Below are 19,154 nucleotides of genomic sequence, written 5' to 3'. Positions count from 1 at the left end.
GTAATACCTCCCTGTACTGTAGGGGGCGCTACCAGACACCAGTCAGTGCATACACTTCAGTAATACAGGTAAAGAGTACAGAACATGTAATACCTCCCTGTACTGTAGGGGGCGCTACCAGACACCAGTCAGTGCATGCACTTCAGTAATACAGATGTTTTACCAGTAAAATGCCCATTCTGATTGGTCGGTTCTTCCTGCCATTGACACGTTTCACAGATCTGGACTGTTTGTACATTGTATGTTGAGTCTGGTTTCAACTTACGATGGTCCAGAAAAGACCATTGTATGTTGAAACTATTGTATGTTGAGGCCACTGTAAGTTGAGGGATCACTGGAGTTGTTCTCTACAAGTTCCCTTAGTCCGTTTTGTGCACGTGCATATAGTTTTTTCCATGTTTAGTCATAGAGTTATTCTGTGCATACACGCACATAGTTTGTTCGCCATACGCTCACTTAGTTCTGTGCATATAGTTCGAACTCGACATACGCTCACTTAGTTCTATCCAAACGTGCATATAGTTTGTTCTCGGCATACGCTCATATACTCGTTCCTAGGCATACGCACATAGTTTGTTCTTGGCATACGCTCACTTAGTTAGTCCATGCATACACGCATATAGTTGGTTCTGTGTATACGCTCATATAGTTCGAACTCGACATACGCTCACTTAGTTCTATCCATACGTGCATATAGTTTGTTCTCGGCATACACTCACGTAGTCGTTCCTAGGCATACGCTCACTTAGTTAGTCCATGCATACACGCATATAGTTGGTTCTGTGTATACGCTCATATAGTTGGTTCTGTGTACACGCTCATATAGTTGGTTCTGTGTACACACTCATATAGTTGTCATGTGTTCATGCTCATATAGTCTCGTGTATACACTCACTTAGTTAGTCCATGAATACACGCATATAGTTGGTTCTGTGTACACGCTCATATAGTTGTCATGTAGTTGTCATGTAGTTGTCACTTAGTCTGCTCTATGGATATGCTCATGTAATTGGGTTTATGCATGCAGTCATAGTTTGCTCGGATATACGCTCACTTAATTTGTTCAATACTTACGCGAATCAGCTTATAGTAGTTCTGCGCATACGTTCTTATAGTTTGTTTGTGCATCAACTCATTTAGTTAGTTGCTCGGTGCTTATACTCAAAGTTTCATACTCACTCTCACATAGTCTGTTCTGCACTTGTTGGTTCTAGGTATACAGTCTTTATTTGTTTTGGCCATTCGCGCATAGTTTGTGTTGTGCATTTGTTCATAGTTTGTTCGGGCCTCACGCGCATTTAAGTCATTTGGTCACATGCACTCATGGTTTATCCGGGCCATACTACTTTATAGTTATTCAGGCCATACAGTCTTATAGATTGTTCCATGTATACGTATGTATTCAGTCGTTCTGGCCATACGCTCATAATGTGAGGTCTGTACACACAGTCGGCGTTTCCCCTGGGCTTATGCTCTGACCACACGCTCAGACAGTTTGTTTTGTGCGTATGCTTAAGTAGTTTGTTCCGTCCACATGCCCACACGCTTATATTGTTGTTCAGTGCATATGCTCATATAGTAAGTTTTAGCCATAGGCTTATACCTTTTATTCTGCACACACGTCCATACGCTTGCATCGTTAGTTTTATGCACACGTTCACTAAGATAGTTCTGTATATATAGTCAGTTGATCCCGGGCATACACGTGCGAGGAGCATTGGTGTGAGGTGGGTCATAAACTTTGTGTCTAGCTTCAGATCAGTGCTGTATAGATATTGTACATTGGGCCAGACATTGAATGTATATATTTACGCGTAGGGTCCCACATCAGTGTATCATACTGTCACATAGCTTGCACTGGGCATATGTGTGGATAAGTTGCTCTGTGTATATGCTTATATAAGTATGCTCAGTGCATACGCTCGCTCATGCGATTCATTCTAGCCATACGTTTATATAGTTTGTTCGGTGCATGCGCTCATAGTTTGTTCCGTGCATACGCCCATATAGTTTGGTCTGTGTAGGGTTGTGGTGTTTGTTTGGGCATGCGGTCGGGGTATTCGTGATGTGCATATGGTCCTAATGATTAGGTCGGGCCCGCATTAGTGTTGTCATGTTCTGCATATGTGTTAAGGAGTTATGCTAGAAATACATTTATAGTGTTCATGTTCAGTATACATTCATAGGTTCATTCAGTAAATATGTTTCAGGACATTTCTCCATGTTATGGTGTTTAGACCGTACACTCATGTCTTTGACACTGCGCAGGTTTTTTTTAATGGCAAAAAATTGAAAAATTGTCTCGTCTACAGGTCGATCACGATTACGACCTGTCTCGGTTTCAGGTTGGCTTCGATACTGTTAGTCATATACATTGGTGGAGGCTTTTAATTTCAGCCAGACCAGTCACGTCTACTGGTCAGTCCGGGTACAACCTGACACGGCTTCAGGTTGGCGACAATGTCTTATAGGTCGTGTTTATTCAGCTGTTGAATTATGCTACAGGGATACAGCATGTTTCTGTGGAGAATTGTCAAGTCTATAGGTCAATCATGGTTATGACCTGTCTCAGCTTTAGGTTGATGGCCATACGATCAGTTACATATTTGGTTGAGTCTTCATTTTTCAGCCAGACCTGTCACGTCTACAGGTCACTTCAGTTACAACCTGACACAGCTTCAGGTTGGTGACATCGTCATCATAGGTTTTCATATCATATGTTTTCTTAGCATTTGGGTTGTGTGTAAAAGGACATGGCTTGGCTCTGTTGAAGTTTTCGTTTGTCTAAGCTTTAGTTTGACGATGATAGTAATATTACATTGGTTGAGTTGCATGGTCATGCCTGCTGCATAAGTGGTTCCATTGCCTGTCACGTCCACTGGTAGGTTACAGTTACAGTTCAGGTAGTTACTTGTGTATACATGTTTAGCAATTGGGGTTGTGCATATGGGCATGGTTTGTTTCTGTTGAGAATTCTTCACGTCTACTGGTCACAGAGAGCCTCCAACACGCAGACAGTTGATATCACAGCCTGGAATACTGACACGAAATATTACAATAGAGGCCCAGAGGATGTCCCACATACAATTTAATTCCTACTTGCATTCATCGGGTTTTGCCACAATTCACTGCATTTAGCTCACAATACTATCTATCTAAGTATATCTGTCAGGCATCCAGCATCATATCACGTTGTCTGGCCCTGACAGGGCATCTTTGTTTGCGCCTCATGCCAGCAACACTGCTCTGTAGAGCGTTCATAGAGGGAGGCGAGTAAGCCCTCTAGCCGTCAGCGCTTGACAGCTGGCCCGGTTAGACGGTTAGCAGGCACTACATAATTCCAGAGTTGGATATCAAGGCGGCTTACGTTAAAGGCCGCTCTATTCTTAGGTTAGTATGGTTTTCTAGGGCCTGGCGATTTCACATGCAGGTGCATGGTCGAAGTTACATCAGGTTTTGTGGGGATGCCAATAATCACGCAGTGAAATTGTGTAGCAGCAAACGTTGTTGCCTGCTCTGGTTGTTTCATACGGTATTTTCCTACGTCCCACAAGTGGTGCCCAGTTCGAGTGTTGCAAGCTTTACTTTCGCGCGTCAAGGATCCATCGGGGGTTGTTTAGTGGGGCGGCACTCACTACTACGTCATTTACAATCATGTACGTACACGCATTAAATCCTTAGGTGGTGGTCTGTCAGTTATGTCCAGTCTCTCTTTGCGCATCGGGGCAGCTGCATCGGCCTCACGCCATGGTGTGCCAGCACACGGGGTTAAGAAATTGGGGCACTGGTAGTCCAATACTTATATTAGTTATACCCCTAAGTCAGAAATGCACGATGCATTACAGTTGTTGGTGTTGCGATTATTACATGCATTAATAGCGCTTTGTTCTGATTCTGGAGTTTTTGCCCTCTATTTTTTCAGGTGTACATGTACGCGGCAGCATATGCCACAACACTAACTGCCTTAAAGGGGTACTCCGGTGCTTACACATCTTATCCCCTATCCAAAGGATAGGGAATAAGATGCCTGATCGCGGGAGTCCCGCAGCTGGGGACGCCCGCGATCATGCATGCAGCACCCCGTTTGTAATCAGTCCCCGGAGCGTGTTCGCTCCGGGTCTGATTACAGTCGACCGCAGGGCCGGCGGCGTGTGACGCCACGCCTCCGCCCCGTGTGACGTCACGCTCCGCCCCTCAATGCAAGCCTATGGGAGGGGGCGTGATAGCTATCGACCGTAACCAGACCCGGAGCGAACACGCCCCGGGGACTGATTACAAACGCGTGCATGATCGCGGGCGCCCCCAGCTGCCGGACTCCCGCGATCAAGCATCTTATCCCCTATTCTTTGGATAGGGGATAAGATGTGTAAGCACCGGAGTACCCCTTTAATAGGTTACAGGGTTTAGTAGGGAGCAGGAGTTAGTAAGAGGTTTAGTAAGGTAGGCTCGCTATACCAATGAGCACCGACCACAAATATTATTTATACCTATCTGTTATACTCAAGTGCTGGGGTCTATATCAGAGTTTGTTATATTCCCTCTTTGTTTCATTACAGGTCACTTCTTGGAAATGTGCCTCATCACATAATATCTAATATCTGTGTCTTTTATATCCAACTGAGTTCTGCTCTTAGGTGCTATACTTTATTGTGTTATCTCTCTATATATATATCTTAGGGGTGTGAATCGGCAAGAAATTGGTGATACGATTCGAATTGTGATACCAGTGTGGCGATTCGATATATCCCGATATATCGCGATACTGTCCCGGTGACGATACATCGCGATATATCCCGATTCTGTCTAAAAAAAAATGTCTTTTACACTTTTATTAAAACTTTATTTTTATTTTATTTTTTTATACACTTTATTAGTCTTTTAGGAATCATTAGATTCCTCAGACAGATGAATAGAGTTCTATTGAACTCCATTGATCTGCGATCCATTGATAGAGCCTGGTCCAGCCAGGATCTATCAATGACAGAGCCGGGACAGCAGGGAAGCAGAGGTAAGTCCTCCCGCTACCTCCACAGTGGATCGCCCGCCCGCAATCGCGCTGCGGGGGGGCGATCCACACCACTAGCCCACCAGGGAGTATTCACAGATCCCTTTAGACGCCGCTGTCAGCTTTGACAGCGACGATCTAAAGGGTTAATAGCCAGCCGCGGCGATGTTGGCTATTAGCCGCGGCCCCCGGTTACTGAGAACAGCCGGGGGCTGCAGCGTATGGAGCGGGCACGAGTCGGGAGCCCGCTCCATACACACTGCAGAGCACCGCATGCTGGATATTAGCGGCGGTGATGCATTAGCGGCCCCCGGCTACTGAAATCAGCCAGGGGCCGCAGAGTATGGAGCGGGCACGAGTCGGAGCCCGCTCCATACACCCAGGGCGACGCCGCGTCAGATCCGGCTGACAAAATGTGGAACTTGTATCTCCTGATGCCCGGGACATGCTGTTCTGGGCGTCAGGAGATACAAATTCCACATCACTAAAAGAATCGATTCAAAAATATTTTCTTACCTCCCTAATAATATATATATATATATATATATAACTAACACTATACTACTGACCCCATATAATCATATCTACTGGGGCTTCTCTCAACTAACATCTATATACTTTTGTGACATCTTGACTGACAATTACGGACAATATCTGTGACTACACACATGACGGTGACTGCTGTCTCTCTATTCAGCGTGCTGAGAATTTTCATCTTTTTATTACTTAGTTTTTTGCTTTTGTGTATCTATAATGTACTTTATTAATTGTATGTCAACATTGTTTGGTGTCCCTACTTCTTCTCCATCCCTGATGAACCCACTGACAACACCTGGGAGAAACACGTTGGAACATGGAGCATGAGAAATGTGTCACATTGAGTTACCATTATGTTATACATATATATATATATATATATATATATATCCCAATAGTCTCACCCACCAATCCTTTCCCTTATTCTTATCCACAATTAGATTGAGACTAGCCAATTGTTAGGCAGGGGTTAGCAGTTGTCAGGTATTCACCTGCATCCTACCCCCTCCCTATCAGGAGCCATTGTCAATGCTGTAATTTATTGTATTTGACTTTTTTGTAATTTTATATGAATCTAGTAAAAGTTATATATTTTATATATCTTTGCCTCATTGGTTGAATTCTTCTATATTGTGATTCTTGTTTCACCAAGGGCAGTAACATCTATACCTCCATCTCTTGAGGTAGTGACCATTATCTTCGGCACTCCTCTTAATAGATTTGTATTATTACTTAGGACAGCGTTTCCCAACCAGAGAGCCTCCAGTTCTCTGGAAGGCTGTCCGGGCATGCTGGGAGTTGTAGTTTTGCAATTGCTGGAGACACCCAGATTGTTAGCCTGCATGATATGGTGCCGGCTGCTGCCGTTGCAGGTAATGCAAATTTTTCCCTTGGGTCCAGTTCGCAAAAATCACGATGGTGATATATTGTACAGCCCTAGTGTGTGCTGCAGAAAATCATCAGCAGAATTATGAATGAAGCTCTGGATGTGTAGGATGAATCCCTCGTGGCCCCAGAAGTTATACCAGCTGCTGGGGCCACAGGGCCGGATATTATATTCACAGTATATTATGCTCCAGGTCGGAGGTCACTGACCTTGGTAGGAGTTCAGGAAGGGGCTCTTCACTGTGAACTGCTCCGACAGTCGGTCCGGGAAGTTCCCGATGCGGGCGAGCGGGGCGTACGTCTGGGAGGAGTAGTCCGTGAAGTCCTGGATGATGTCACGTCTCTCCAGCTTCTCCTCTACGTTACCCATCTTCTGAGATAACTTCCTGATGGCTGCGGAAGACGGGAGACGATGGGTTATATAATAGATGGGGCACTGTTATATGAAATGCTGGATATTATAGGAGGGGGTTATATAATAGATGGGGGCACTGTTATATGTAATGCTGGATATTATAGGACGGGGGGTTATATAATAGATGGGGGCACTGTTATATGTAATGCTGGATATTATAGGACGGGGGTTATATAATAGATGGGGGCACTGTTATATGTAATGCTGGATATTATAGGACGGGGGGTTATATAATAGATGGGGGCACTGTTATATGTAATGCTGGATATTATAGGAGGGGAGTTATATAATAGACGGGGGCACTGTTATATGTAATGCTGGATATTATAGGACGGGGGGTTATATAATAGACGGGGGGCACTGTTATATGTAATGCTGGATATTATAGGAGGGGAGTTATATAATAGACGGGGCACTGTTATATATAATGCTGGATATTATAGGACGGGGGGTTATATAATAGATGGGGGCACTGTTATATGTAATGCTGGATATTATAGGAGGGGAGTTATATAATAGACGGGGGCACTGTTATATGTAATGCTGGATATTATAGGACGGGGGGTTATATAATAGACGGGGGGCACTGTTATATGTAATGCTGGATATTATAGGAGGGGAGTTATATAATAGACGGGGCACTGTTATATATAATGCTGGATATTATAGGACGGGGGGTTATATAATAGATGGGGGCACTGTTATATGTAATGCTGGATATTATAGGACGGGGGGGTTATATAATAGACGGGGGCACTGTTATATGTAATGCTGGATATTATAGGACGGGGGTTATATAATAGATGGGGGGGCACTGTTATATGTAATGCTGGATATTATAGGACGGGGGGGTTATATAATAGACGGGGGCACTGTCATATATAATGCTGGATATTATAGGACGGGGGGTTATATAATAGATGGGGGCACTGTCATATATAATGCTGGATATTATAGGACGGGGGTTATATAATAGACGGGGGCACTGTTATATGTAATGCTGGATATTATAGGAGGGGGTTATATAATAGACGGGGGGCACTGTTATATGTAATGCTGGATATTATAGGACGGGGGGGTTATATAATAGATGGGGGCACTGTTATATGTAATGCTGGATATTATAGGAGGGGGTTATATAATAGACGGGGGGCACTGTTATATGTAATGCTGGATATTATAGGACGGGGGGTTATATAATAGATGGGGGGCACTGTTATATATAATGCTGGATATTATAGGAGGGGGTTATATAATAGACGGGGGGCACTGTTATATGTAATGCTGGATATTATAGGACGGGGGGGTTATATAATAGATGGGGGCACTGTTATATGTAATGCTGGATATTATAGGACGGGGGGGGGGTTATATAATAGATGGGGGCACTGTTATATGTAATGCTGGATATTATAGGACGGGGGGGTTATATAATAGACGGGGGAGCACTGTTATATATAATGCTGGATCTTATAGGACGGGGGGGTTATATAATAGATGGGGGCACTGTTATATATAATGCTGGATATTATAGGACGGGGGGGTTATATAATAGATGGGGGCACTGTTATATGTAATGCTGGATATTATAGGACGGGGGGGGGGGTTATATAATAGACGGGGGAGCACTGTTATATATAATGCTGGATATTATAGGACGGGGGGGTTATATAATAGATGGGGGCACTGTTATATGTAATGCTGGATATTATAGGACGGGGGGTTATATAATAGATGGGGGCACTGTTATATGTAATGCTGGATATTATAGGACAGTGGGTTATATAATAGATGGGGGCACTGTTATATGTAATGCTGGATATTATAGGACGGGGGGGTTATATAATAGATGGGGGCACTGTTATATGTAATGCTGGATATTATAGGACGGGGGGGGTTATATAATAGACGGGGGAGCACTGTTATATGTAATGCTGGATATTATAGGACGGGGGTTATATAATAGATGGGGGCACTGTTATATGTAATGCTGGATATTATAGGAGGGGGTTATATAATAGATGGGGCACTGTTATATGTAATGCTGGATATTATAGGACGGGGGGTTATATAATAGATGGGGGCACTGTTATATGTAATGCTGGATATTATAGGACGGGGGGTTATATAATAGATGGGGGCACTGTTATATGTAATGCTGGATATTATAGGACGGGGGGGTTATATAATAGATGGGGGGCACTGTTATATGTAATGCTGGATATTATAGGACGGGGGTGTTATATAATAGATGGGGGCACTGTTATATGTAATGCTGGATATTATAGGAGGGGGTTATATAATAGATGGGGGGCACTGTTATATGTAATGCTGGATATTATAGGACGGGGGGTTATATAATAGACGGGGGCACTGTTATATATCATGCTGGATATTATAGGAGGGGAGTTATATAATAGACGGGGGGCACTGTTATATGTAATGCTGGATATTATAGGAGGGGGTTATATAATAGACGGGGGCACTGTTATATATAATGCTGGATATTATAGGACGGGGGGTTATATAATAGATGGGGGCACTGTTATATGTAATGCTGGATATTATAGGACGGGGGGTTATATAATAGATGGGGGCACTGTTATATGTAATGCTGGATATTATAGGAGGGGGTTATATAATAGATGGGGGCACTGTTATATGTAATGCTGGATATTATAGGAGGGGGTTATATAATAGATGGGGGCACTGTTATATGTAATGCTGGATATTATAGGACGGGGGGTTATATAATAGATGGGGGCACTGTTATATGTAATGCTGGATATTATAGGAGGGGGTTATATAATAGATGGGGGCACTGTTATATGTAATGCTGGATATTATAGGACGGGGGGGTTATATAATAGATGGGGGCACTGTTATATGTAATGCTGGATATTATAGGAGGGGGTTATATAATAGATGGGGGCACTGTTATATGTAATGCTGGATATTATAGGAGGGGGGGTTATATAATAGATGGGGGCACTGTTATATGTAATGCTGGATATTATAGGACGGGGGGTTATATAATAGATGGGGGCACTGTTATATGTAATGCTGGATATTATAGGACGGGGGTGTTATATAATAGATGGGGGCACTGTTATATGTAATGCTGGATATTATAGGAGGGGGTTATATAATAGATGGGGGTACTGTTATATAGAATGCTGGATATTATAGGACGGGGGGTTATATAATAGATGGGGGGTACTGTTATATGTAATGCTGGATATTATAGGACGGGGGGTTATATAATAGACGGGGGGCACTGTTATATGTAATGCTGGATATTATAGGAGGGGGGTTATATAATAGATGGGGGCACTGTTATATGTAATGCTGGGTATTATAGGACGGGGGTTATATAATAGATGGGGGCACTGTTATATGTAATGCTGGATATTATAGGACGGGGGGGTTATATAATAGACGGGGGAGCACTGTTATATGTAATGCTGGATATTATAGGACGGGGGGGGTTATATAATAGACGGGGGGGGGCACTGTTATATGTAATGCTGGATATTATAGGACGGGGGGTTATATAATAGACGGGGGGGCACTGTTATATGTAATGCTGGATATTATAGGACGGGGGGGTTATATAATAGACGGGGGGGCACTGTTATATGTAAAGCTGGATATTATAGGACGGGGGGTTATATAATAGATGGGGGCACTGTTATATAGAATGCTGGATATTATAGGACGGGGAGGGGTTATATAATAGACGGGGGCACTGTTATATGTAATGCTGGATATTATAGGACGGGGGTTATATAATAGATGGGCGGCACTGTTATATGTAATGCTGGATATTATAGGACGGGGGGTTATATAATAGATGGGGGGCACTGTTATATGTAATGCTGGATATTATAGGACGGGGGTTATATAATAGACAGGGGGCACTGTTATATGTAATGCTGGATATTATAGGACGGGGGGGTTATATAATAGATGGGGGGCACTGTTATATGTAATGCTGGATATTATAGGACAGGGTTATATAATAGACGGGGGGCACTGTTATATGTAATGCTGGATATTATAGGACAGGGGGTTATATAATAGATGGGGGCACTGTTATATGTAATGCTGGATATTATAGGAGTGGGTTATATAATAGATGGGGGGCACTGTTATATGTAATGCTTGATATTATAGGATGAGGGTTATATAATAGATGGGGGCACTGTTATATGTAATGCTGGATATTATAGGACGAGGGAGTTATATAATAGACGGGGGCACTGTTATATGTAATGCTGGATATTATAGGATGAGGGTTATATAATAGATGGGGGCACTGTTATATGTAATGCTGGATATTATAGGACGGGGGGTTATATAATAGACGGGGGGGCACTGTTATATGTAATGCTGGATATTATAGGACGGGGGGGGTTATATAATAGACGGGGGGGCACTGTTATATGTAATGCTGGATATTATAGGACGGGGGGTTATATAATAGATGGGGGCACTGTTATATAGAATGCTGGATATTATAGGACGGGGAGGGGTTATATAATAGACGGGGGCACTGTTATATGTAATGCTGGATATTATAGGACGGGGGGGTTATATAATAGATGGGGCAGTGTTATATGTAATGCTGGATATTATAGGACGGGGGGTTATATAATAGATGGGGGCACTGTTATATGTAATGCTGGATATTATAGGACGGGGGTTATATAATAGACAGGGGGCACTGTTATATGTAATGCTGGATATTATAGGACGGGGGGGGTTATATAATAGATGGGGGGCACTGTTATATGTAATGCTGGATATTATAGGACAGGGTTATATAATAGACGGGGGGCACTGTTATATGTAATGCTGGATATTATAGGACAGGGGGTTATATAATAGATGGGGGCACTGTTATATGTAATGCTGGATATTATAGGAGGGGGTTATATAATAGATGGGGGGCACTGTTATATGTAATGCTTGATATTATAGGATGAGGGTTATATAATAGATGGGGGCACTGTTATATGTAATGCTGGATATTATAGGACGAGGGAGTTATATAATAGACGGGGGCACTGTTATATGTAATGCTGGATATTATAGGATGAGGGTTATATAATAGATGGGGGCACTGTTATATGTAATGCTGGATATTATAGGACGAGGGAGTTATATAATAGACGGGGGCACTGTTATATGTAATGCTGGATATTATAGGAGGGGGTTATATAATAGACGGGGGGCACTGTTATTTGTAATGCTGGATATTATAGGCGGGGGGTTATATAATAGATGGGGGCACTGTTATATGTCATGCTGGATATTATAGGAGGGGAGTTATATAATAGACGGCGGGCCCTGTTATATGAAATGCTGGATATTATAGGATGGGGGGTTATATAATAGACGGGGGCACTGTTATATGTAATGCTGGATATTATAGGACGGGGGGTTATATAATAGACGGGGCACTGTTATATGTAATGCTGGATATTATAGGACGGGGTTATATAATAGACGGGGGCACTGTTATATGTAATGCTGGATATTATAGGACGGGGGGTTATATAATAGATGGGGGGCACTGTTATATGTAATGCTGGATATTATAGGAGGGGGGTGTTATATAATAGATGGGGGCACTGTTATATGTAATGCTGGATATTATAGGAGGGGGTTATATAATAGATGGGGGTACTGTTATATAGAATGCTGGATATTATAGGACGGGGGGTTATATAATAGATGGGGGGTACTGTTATATGTAATGCTGGATATTATAGGACGGGGGGTTATATAATAGACGGGGGGCACTGTTATATGTAATGCTGGATATTATAGGAGGGGGGTTATATAATAGATGGGGGCACTGTTATATGTAATGCTGGATATTATAGGACGGGGGTTATATAATAGACGGGGGGGCACTGTTATATGTAATGCTGGATATTATAGGACGGGGGGGTTATATAATAGACGGGGGGGGGGCACTGTTATATGTAATGCTGGATATTATAGGACGGGGTTATATAATAGATGGGGGCACTGTTATATGTAATGCTGGATATTATAGGACGGGGGGGTTATATAATAGACGGCGGGCACTGTTATATGTAATGCTGGATATTATAGGACGGGGGGTTATATAATAGACGGGGGGGCACTGTTATATGTAATGCTGGATATTATAGGACGGGGGGGGTTATATAATAGACGGCGGGCACTGTTATATGAAATGCTGGATATTATAGGATGGGGGGTTATATAATAGACGGGGGCACTGTTATATGTAATGCTGGATATTATAGGACGGGGGGTTATATAATAGACGGGGGGGCACTGTTATATGTAATGCTGGATATTATAGGACGGGGGGGTTATATAATAGACGGGGGGGGGGGGCACTGTTATATGTAATGCTGGATATTATAGGACGGGGGTTATATAATAGACGGGGGGCACTGTTATATATAATGCTGGATATTATAGGACGGGGGGTTATATAATAGACGGGGGGCACTGTTATATGTAATGCTGGATATTATAGGACGGGGGGTTAAATAATAGATGGGGGCACTGTTATATGTAATGCTGGATATTATAGGACGGGGGGTTATATAATAGATGGGGGGCACTTTTATATATAATGCTGGATATTATAGGACGGGGGGGTTATATAATAGACGGGGGGGGGCACTGTTATATGTAATGCTGGATATTATAGGCGGGGGGTTATATAATAGACGGGGGGCACTGTTATATGTAATGCTGGATATTATAGGACGGGGGGTTATATAATAGACGGGGGCACTGTTATATGTAATGCTGGATATTATAGGACGGGGGGTTATATAATAGATGGGGGGCACTTTTATATGTAATGCTGGATATTATAGGACAGGGGGTTATATAATAGACGGGGGCACTGTTATATGTAATGCTGGATATTATAGGACGGGGGGTTATATAATAGACGGGGGCACTGTTATATGTAATGCTGGATATTATAGGACGGGGGGTTATATAATAGACGGGGGGGTCTATATAATAGATAGGAGATCTTACCGCTCCATATTGAATCACGTGACAGGAAGTTATCCTCCCGCCAACCAATCTCCAAAAAACCAACCACGGGACCAAACAAACCCGTCTCCCCCTCTTTCATACATCATATTTACCCGTCTCATCTGATAGCTCCTCCCACTTCTGGGAGGCACCATGTAATAGGCAGGATCTATAATACTGAGTGCACTACTACGACCAGCATGCCCGCCCATGACGATTATCCTGACATATTTGTGTCACCTTTAATGTGTTCCTTCCGGATGCGCTGAGCGCGCTCTTCTTTGTCGTTTTGCAGTTTCGTCCATTTGGCGTCCAGTCTCTTGGTGTCCAGATCCTCCTGGGTCTCCGATCGTTTCTGGAGAAGTTTCCGGAGCACCTCCAGCCGCGCCGCCTGTAACCTGAGGTAACGGAGACACGGTCAGGAGGAGACGCAGCAGCGCACAGGGCGGCCGCCATGATGGACTCACTTGTCGATCTCCCGCTCCCTGAAGGCCCACTCCTTCCTCTCCTGCTCGTCCATCATCTTCCTCCTCTTCTCCAGCTGGGAGGGATCGCTCAGGGGGGGCAGAGTGGCTTCCCAGGCTCGCTTCTCACGGGCGCGCTCGATCATCTCCACCTCCGCCAGGCCGGCCGGGAGCCCGTGTCCTGAGGATGAAGAGACACTGAAACAAACCCTCAGCTGTACAATCTCTAATAAGAAATGTTCCTACTCACTGACAGTGATCAGAGGCACTGAGGCTTTACCTGCATGAATACACTGAAACAAACCCTCAGCTGTACAATCTCTTATAAGAAATGTTCCTATTCACTGACAGTGATCAGAGGCACTGAGGCTTTACCTGCATGAATACACTGAAACAAACCCTCAGCTGTACCCTAAGAATAAGACATGTTCCCATTCACTGACAGTGAGCAGAGATCTTGACCCTTCACACTCTTATTACAGACAACATGAGGAGCCACGAGGACACGGGTCACACTCACCCCACGTCAGGTTCGCCAGCATCAGGACCTCCGGGACCGACCCGGGCCGCACCGTAAACTCCGGACTGTAGGGGTCAGTCTGCGCCTCGCTGTCCCGGTAGTCGGTCTGAACAGCCACTGTGCGCACCAAGGGGGTGGCCGCCCGCTCCGCTCGGGGGGTGTTCTCTGCCCTGTGGGTATAAATGGGGTAAATACAGTAATGAGAACAAGATGCGCATGAACCAACATGGTTAGCAGTGTTGTACAGCGCTGAGGAATATGTTGGCGCTATATACAGGTTATCATTATTTTTACGGTGTATCCTACTCACCTGGAGACGGCGAGGAGCACGGTGGGCGCCGTCTGCTGGGAGAACGGGATCAGAGGTCTGAAATACAAGAGAGGTGACGGTGAACGGCGCCGGTGCTGGAGTCATGTGACCCCCGGAAGGCTTTAACCATGTCACTGCTGGAGGCAGAAGTACTAAAAATTTTCAGCGTTTTTCCAACCAGGGTGCCTCCAGCTGTTGTAAAATTACAACTTCCAGTCGTTGGCTGTCTGGGCATGCTGGGAGTTGTAGTTTTACAACAGCTGAAGACAGGCCCAGCAAATGGCTTGTGAATGTATCATGGTAAGTACCTCTCGAAAAATTTGTATCTGTTTCTACCAGAGACGTCTCCATTATCAGCATCTCCCTGGGTGACAGATGATGACGGCTGCAATCTGTGAAGAGAAAGGGTTAATAGTCATCTATTACTGTGAGCGCAAGGGAAAGGGTTAATAGTCGTCTACAATTGTGAGCGCAAGGGAAAGGGTTAATAGTCGTCTATAATTGTGAGCACAAGGGAAAGGGTTAATAGTCATTTACAATTGTGAGCACAAGAGAAAGGGTTAATAGTCATCTATAATTGTGAGCACACGGGAAAGGGTTAATAGTCATCTATAATTGTGACCACAAGGGAAAGGGTTAATAGTCATCTATAATTGTGAGCACAAGGGAAAGGGTTAATAGTCATCTACAATTGTGAGCACAAGGGAAAGGGTTAATAGTCATCTATAATTGTGAGCACAAGGGAAAGGGTTAATAGTCATCTATAATTGTGAGCACAAGGGAAAGGGTTAATAGTCGTCTACAATTGTGAGCACAAGGGAAAGGGTTAATAGTCGTCTATAATTGTGAGCACAAGGGAAAGGGTTAATAGTCATCTACAATTGTGAGCGCAAGGGAAAGGGTTAATAGTTGTCTCTAATTGTGAGCACAAGTTAAAGGTTAATAGTCTTCTACAATTGTGAGCACAAGGGAAAGAGTTAATAGTCGTCTATAATTGTGAGCACAAGGGAAAGGGTTAATAGTCATCTATAATTGTGAGCACAAGGGAAAGGGTTAATAGTCATCTATAATTGTGAGCACAAGGGAAAGGGTTAATAGACATCTATAATTGTGAGCACAAGGGAAAGGGTTAATAGTCATTTATAATTGTGAGCGCAAGGGAAAGGGTTAATAGTCATCTATAATTATGAGCACAAGGGAAAGGGTTAATAGTCATCTATAATTATGAGCACAAGGGAAAGGGTTAATAGTCATCTATAATTATGAGCACAAGGGAAAGGGTTAATAGACATCTATAATTGTGAACACAAAGGAAAGGGTTAATAGACATCTATAATTGTGAGCACAAGGGAAAGGGTTAATAGACGTCTATAATTGTGAGCACAAGGGAAAGGGTTAATAGTCGTCTACAATTGTGAGCACAAGGGAAAGGGTTAATAGTCATTTATAATTGTGAGCGCAAAGGGAAAGGGTTAATAGACATCTATAATTGTGAGCACAAGGGAAAGGGTTAATAGTCATCTATAATTGTGAGCACAAGGGAAAGGGTTAATAGTCATCTATAATTGTGAGCACAAGGGAAAGGGTTAATAGTCATCTATAATTGTGAGCACAAGGGAAAGGGTTAATAGTCATTTATAATTGTGAGCGCAAGGGAAAGGGTTAATAGTCATCTATAATTATGAGCACAAGGGAAAGGGTTAATAGTCATCTATAATTATGAGCACAAGGGAAAGGGTTAATAGTCATCTATAATTATGAGCACAAGGGAAAGGGTTAATAGACATCTATAATTGTGAACACAAAGGAAAGGGTTAATAGACATCTATAATTGTGAGCACAAGGGAAAGGGTTAATAGACGTCTATAATTGTGAGCACAAGGGAAAGGGTTAATAGTCGTCTACAATTGTGAGCACAAGGGAAAGGGTTAATAGTCATTTATAATTGTGAGCGCAAAGGGAAAGGGTTAATAGTCATCTATAATTGTGAGCACAAGGGAAAGGGTTAATAGTCATCTATAATTGTGAGCACAAGGGAAAGGGTTAATAGACGTCTATAATTGTGAGCACAAGGGAAAGGGTTAATAGTCATCTATAATTGTGAGCACAAGGGAAAGGGTTAATAGCCGTCTACAATTGTGAGCGCAAGGGAAAGGGTTAATAGTCGTCTACAATTGTGAGCGCAAGGGAAAGGGTTAATAGACATCTATAATTGTGAGCACAAGGGAAAGGGTTAATAGTCGTCTATAATTGTGAGCACAAGGGAAAGGGTTAAGTCGTCTACAATTGTGAGCGCAAGGGAAAGGGTTAATAGTCATCTACAATTGAGAGCGCAAGGGAAAGGGTTAATAGTCATTTATAATTGTGAGCACAACGGAAAGGGTTAATAGTCGTCTACAATTGTGAGCGCAAGGGAAAGGGTTAATAGTCGTCTACAATTGTGAGGGCAAGGGAAAGGGTTAATAGTTGTCTCTAATTGTGAGCACAAGGGAAAGGGTTAATAGTCATCTATAATTGTGAGCACAAGGGAAAGGGTTAATAGTCGTCTACAATTGTGAGCGCAAGGGAAAGGGTTAATAGTCGTCTACAATTGTGAGGGCAAGGGAAAGGGTTAATAGTCGTCTACAATTGTGAGCGCAAGGGAAAGGGTTAATAGTCGTCTACAATTGTGAGCACAAGGGAAAGAGTTAATAGTCGTCTATAATTGTGAGCACAAGGGAAAGGGTTAATAGACGTCTACAATTGTGAGGAGAAGGGAAAGGGTTAATAGTCATCTATAATTGTGAGCACAAGGGAAAGGGTTAATAGACGTCTATAATTGTGAGCACAAGGGAAAGGGTTAATAGACGTCTAGAATTGTGAGCACAAGGGAAAGGGTTAATAGTCATCTATAATTGTGAGCGCAAGGGAAAGGGTTAATAGACGTCTATAATTGTGAGCACAAGGGAAAGGGTTAATAGTCATTTACAATTGTGAGCGCAAGGGAAAGGGTTAATAGTCATCTATAATTGTGAGCGCAAGGGAAAGGGTTAATAGACGTCTACAATTGTGAGGAGAAGGGAAAGGGTTAATAGTCATCTATAATTGTGAGCACAAGGGAAAGGATTAATAGACGTCTATAATTGTGAGCACAAGGGAAAGGGTTAATAGACGTCTAGAATTGTGAGCACAAGGGAAAGGGTTAATAGTCATCTATAATTGTGAGCACAAGGGAAAGGGTTAATAGACGTCTATAATTGTGAGCACAAGGGAAAGGATTAATAGACGTCTATAATTGTGAGCACAAGGGAAAGGGTTAATAGTCATTTATAATTGTGAGCGCAAGGGAAAGGGTTAATAGTCATCTATAATTGTGAGCACAAGGGAAAGGGTTAATAGTCGTCTACAATTGTGAGCGCAAGGGAAAGGGTTAATAGTCGTCTACAATTGTGAGCGCAAGGGAAAGGGTTAATAGTCATCTATAATTGTGAGCGCAAGGGAAAGGGTTAATAGTCATCTATAATTGTGAGCACAAGGGAAAGGGTTAATAGACGTCTATAATTGTGAGCGCAAGGGAAAGGGTTAATAGTCATTTATAATTGTGAGCGCAAGGGAAAGGGTTAATAGTCATCTATAATTGTGAGCACAAGGGAAAGGGTTAATAGTCATCTATAATTGTGAGCACAAGGGAAAGGGTTAATAGTCATCTATAATTGTGAGCGCAAGGGAAAGGGTTAATAGACGTCTATAATTGTGAGCGCAAGGGAAAGGGTTAATAGTCATTTACAATTGTGAGCGCAAGGAAAAGGGTTAATAGTCATCTATAATTGTGAGCGCAAGGGAAAGGGTTAATAGACGTCTACAATTGTGAGGAGAAGGGAAAGGGTTAATAGTCATCTATAATTGTGAGCACAAGGGAAAGGGTTAATAGACGTCTATAATTGTGAGCACAAGGGAAAGGATTAATAGACGTCTATAAT

The 19,154-nt window shown here is 42.9% G+C and overlaps 1 protein-coding gene across 1 annotated transcript in view; it reads right to left on the bottom strand.

The window, feature by feature from the left end:
- The window catches only part of CFAP91 (cilia and flagella associated protein 91), a 105,264-nt gene that overhangs the window by 75,656 nt on the left and 10,454 nt on the right, over window positions 1-19,154 (bottom strand). Inside the window, exons 4-9 of the mRNA XM_056554261.1 lie at window positions 15,504-15,587; window positions 15,196-15,252; window positions 14,886-15,055; window positions 14,369-14,546; window positions 14,142-14,299; window positions 6,638-6,820 (exon numbers count right to left, since the gene is read on the bottom strand). Coding sequence (XP_056410236.1) covers window positions 6,638-6,820; window positions 14,142-14,299; window positions 14,369-14,546; window positions 14,886-15,055; window positions 15,196-15,252; window positions 15,504-15,587 — 830 coding nt within the window. The remainder of the gene's footprint in view (window positions 1-6,637; window positions 6,821-14,141; window positions 14,300-14,368; window positions 14,547-14,885; window positions 15,056-15,195; window positions 15,253-15,503; window positions 15,588-19,154) is intronic.

Source organism: Hyla sarda, unplaced genomic scaffold (genome assembly GCF_029499605.1).
Source record: "Hyla sarda isolate aHylSar1 unplaced genomic scaffold, aHylSar1.hap1 scaffold_639, whole genome shotgun sequence".
NCBI lineage: Eukaryota > Metazoa > Chordata > Amphibia > Anura > Hylidae > Hyla > Hyla sarda.
Note: the sequence above shows the minus strand (reverse complement) of the source record. Positions and strands in the feature narration are given on the sequence as shown.